A 3,466-nucleotide genomic window follows, 5' to 3' on the forward strand; every position below is an offset into this window, starting at 1 on the left:
AAAAAAAAAAAAAACCTTTTGTTTAACGGTAGCAAAATATAATAACACATTAATACGAAATTAGCCAAATAAAATGAAACATATGAGAACTCAAGAGATTATATGAAATTGGCCAAATAAAATGAAACACATATGAGAACTCAAGACATTATGATGGTTTAGAATTTGGCAGCAAGTAACCATTGTACATTATTAATACATTAGTTACTTCTGAATTTACCCAATACCTTCGCATTTTTATCAATTTACATGGAACCATCATTCATTCCAAGTGCATTTATGTGGACCATCGGCTAAATTTTGGTCAAAGTGTTTGGTACCATAATTCTCACATGGGCTTCATTAAAGGTAGCATCATTTCAAGGTAAATTTACACCATAAAACACAATCTCTACAAGCAACTTTCTTCAATAAACTACAACACATTCAAAAAATGACTCCCATACAATTACTAGTATTACTTCTTAGTTTAGTTATATCATCCTCCAACCCTTCCTTGGCTAACCTTTTGCTACACACCTATCACCGCCCACAAGCATTGCATATCCAACGTAGACAATCGATACTTCCGATTGTGGCAGTGGCATTGTCGCCTAGTCCGATGCATTACTTGCTACCAACAAGACTTAATGGCATGACACCGCTCACGAACAATCAACCACAACGATCGCATGTCAACACACTGCCACTAGATTTAGAGAAAATACAACAACCAACACCTCTCTACATACCACATCTTGTTGAGGATGTTCGACCATCATCATCATCTGACAACAGTCAAACTCCATTTGAAGAACTACCACCGTTACTTGATCCTCTCGATGATCCACCTATTGATGAACAACTACCACAAACTTCGGTTAACATGCCACCACCAAGTGATCAACCACCATATATAATAGATCCGATTGACGATCCACCCTTTGAGGAAGAACCACCAATAAACCCAATTGACATGCCACCACCAAGTGATGAACAACAACCACAAACTTCAATAAACATGCCACCACTAGTTAAGGATCAACCACCACAAACTTTTGTCGACATAGCACCATCAGTTGATCAACAACCACCTATAGTAGATCCGATTGACGATCCACCCTTTGAGGAGGAACCACCAATAAGTCCTATTGACATGCCACCACCAAGTAGTGAACAACGACCACACACTTCAATCGATTTGCCAGCACCAGTTAAGGATCATCCAACACAAACTTTGGTCGACATAGCACCATCAATTGATCAACATCCACCTATAGTAGATCCGATTGACGATCCACCCTTTGAGGAGGAACCACCAATAAGTCCCACTTACATGCCACCACCAAGTAGTGATCAACCTATACAAACTTCAGTCGACATGCCACCACCAGTTAACGATCAAACACCACAAACTTTAGTCAACATACCACCATCAGTTGATCCACAACCCCATGTAATAGATCCGATTGATGATCCACCCTTTGAGGAAGAACCACCGCAAGTTCCAATTGAATTGCCACCACCAAGTGATAATCAACCGCCACAAACCTCAATCACGCCACTATTAATTAGGGATCAACCACCACAATCTTTGATTGGCATGCCATTGTTAGTTGATCAACAATCACCTATAATAGATCCTATTGACGATCCACCATTTGAAGATGAACCATCAGAAAGTCCAATTGACATGCCACCACTAAGTGATGATCAATCGCCAGAGTCTCCTATCAATATACCACCACTAGTTGATCAACAACCACCAATAATAGATCCGATTAACAATCCACCTATCAATGATGAACCAACACAAAGTCCGGCTCACATGTCACCACCAAGTGACGATAAACCGCCAGAAACTCCTTTGGACATGCCACCACCAAGCGACAATCAACCATCACAAGCGCCCTCTAGCATGCTACCACCTAGTGACGACCAACCGCCACAAGCTCCATCTGAAATGTTGCCACCAAGGGACAATCAACCACCACAAGCTCCCTCTAGCATGCCACCACCAAATGACAATCAACCACCACAAACTCCCTCTGAAATGCGGCCACCAAGCAACGATCAACCACCACAAGCTCCCTCTAGCATGCCGCCACCAATCAACGATCAACCGCCACAAGTTCCATCTAAATTGACACCACCAAGCAACGATCAACAACCACAAGCTCCCTCTGACATGCCGCCGTCAAGCGACGATCAACCCCCACAAGCTCCGGCTAACATGCCACCACCAAGCGCCAATCAACCGCCACAAGCTCCCGCTGACATGCCACCACCAAGCGACAATCAACCGCCACAAGCTCCCGCTGACATGCCACCACCAAGCAATGGTCAACCGCCACAAACTCCCGTTGACATGCCGCCAATAAGAGATGATCGACCACCACAAACTCCCCTTGACATGCCACCACCTAGTGATGATCAACCATCACAAACTCCCATCATGCCACCAAGTGATGAACAGCCACCACAAGCTTCGACTGGCATGTCATCACCATCTAAGGCTCAACCACCACAAACTTCCACTACACTGCCACCAGCCATTAAGAATCAACCACCTAAAAATCTGAGCTTCAGACCACCATCCATTAAGAAACATCGACCAGTAACTATTCCATACAAACCAATGCCACGTAAATGGAGACCATTTGCTCCTCGAAGTCGTTTCCCACATCACCCCTCATACAAGTGGCATCCACCTAACACTAATGGTGATTGGTCTGACGAACCAAGTCATTAAAAGTATTGATGCATGCATGCATTTGTTCTATTTCAAATAACGGTTGATGTGCAAGAAAGATGTATGTTATGTTCCATGCATAACTAGGTTTTGTTTTCATTATATGTATTGACTTTATATTGTACGATGCAACTACTTTTTGCACATGATATTTAATATTCGAAGTGTTATTTGATAAAAGTTGTAATTACTAGGGGTGGTAAACTTATCATATTATCATTTTGAGTTATGATCCTAGTCACAACCCCTGTATTTATTTATGTGAAAATATCAACTTTAAACTACAAACACTTAAAATCGGATAAACCAAACCTAACATGTGTGACTCATTTTTCTAAACAACTCAAACAAGTTTATGAGTTATAATCAAGTTATAAACGAGTAAGCAATTTGTAGAAAACGAGTTAATTTGGTTGTAAATGGGTTGACGGGGGCATACTTTGCGTATCAATATCTTATCTTATCTTATCTTAGTAGCATTGTATAAAATAAAAATTCACACAATCGATATTTTTGTTACACCTTTATATTTACTTCTCAAAATTAATTAATTGCTAATTGTTTGACATCTTTGAGGTGAGATAAGGCTGAGGGACCATTAGATCCTAGGTTCAATTTTCATAAAGTTTTTTCTTAGATTTGTTGCATTTTCCCCTGAATTTGTGTATAGACATTATTGTCTAGTAGAGATGAATATGATCGGATGATTCCACTAGCGAGTGACATAATGATACT

General features: G+C 40.8%; 1 protein-coding gene across 1 annotated transcript; it reads left to right on the forward strand.

The window, feature by feature from the left end:
* The first annotated feature begins 386 nt into the window (after positions 1–386).
* Positions 387–2,897, forward strand: LOC110902154 (early nodulin-75-like). Its single transcript, XM_022148879.2, has one exon. It carries the CDS (start codon positions 434–436, stop codon positions 2,729–2,731), a length of 2,298 nt encoding a protein of 765 aa, XP_022004571.1. The 5' UTR covers positions 387–433; the 3' UTR covers positions 2,732–2,897.
* Positions 2,898–3,466: the final 569 nt, after the last annotated feature.

This window comes from Helianthus annuus, chromosome 13, assembly GCF_002127325.2.
Source record: "Helianthus annuus cultivar XRQ/B chromosome 13, HanXRQr2.0-SUNRISE, whole genome shotgun sequence".
NCBI lineage: Eukaryota > Viridiplantae > Streptophyta > Magnoliopsida > Asterales > Asteraceae > Helianthus > Helianthus annuus.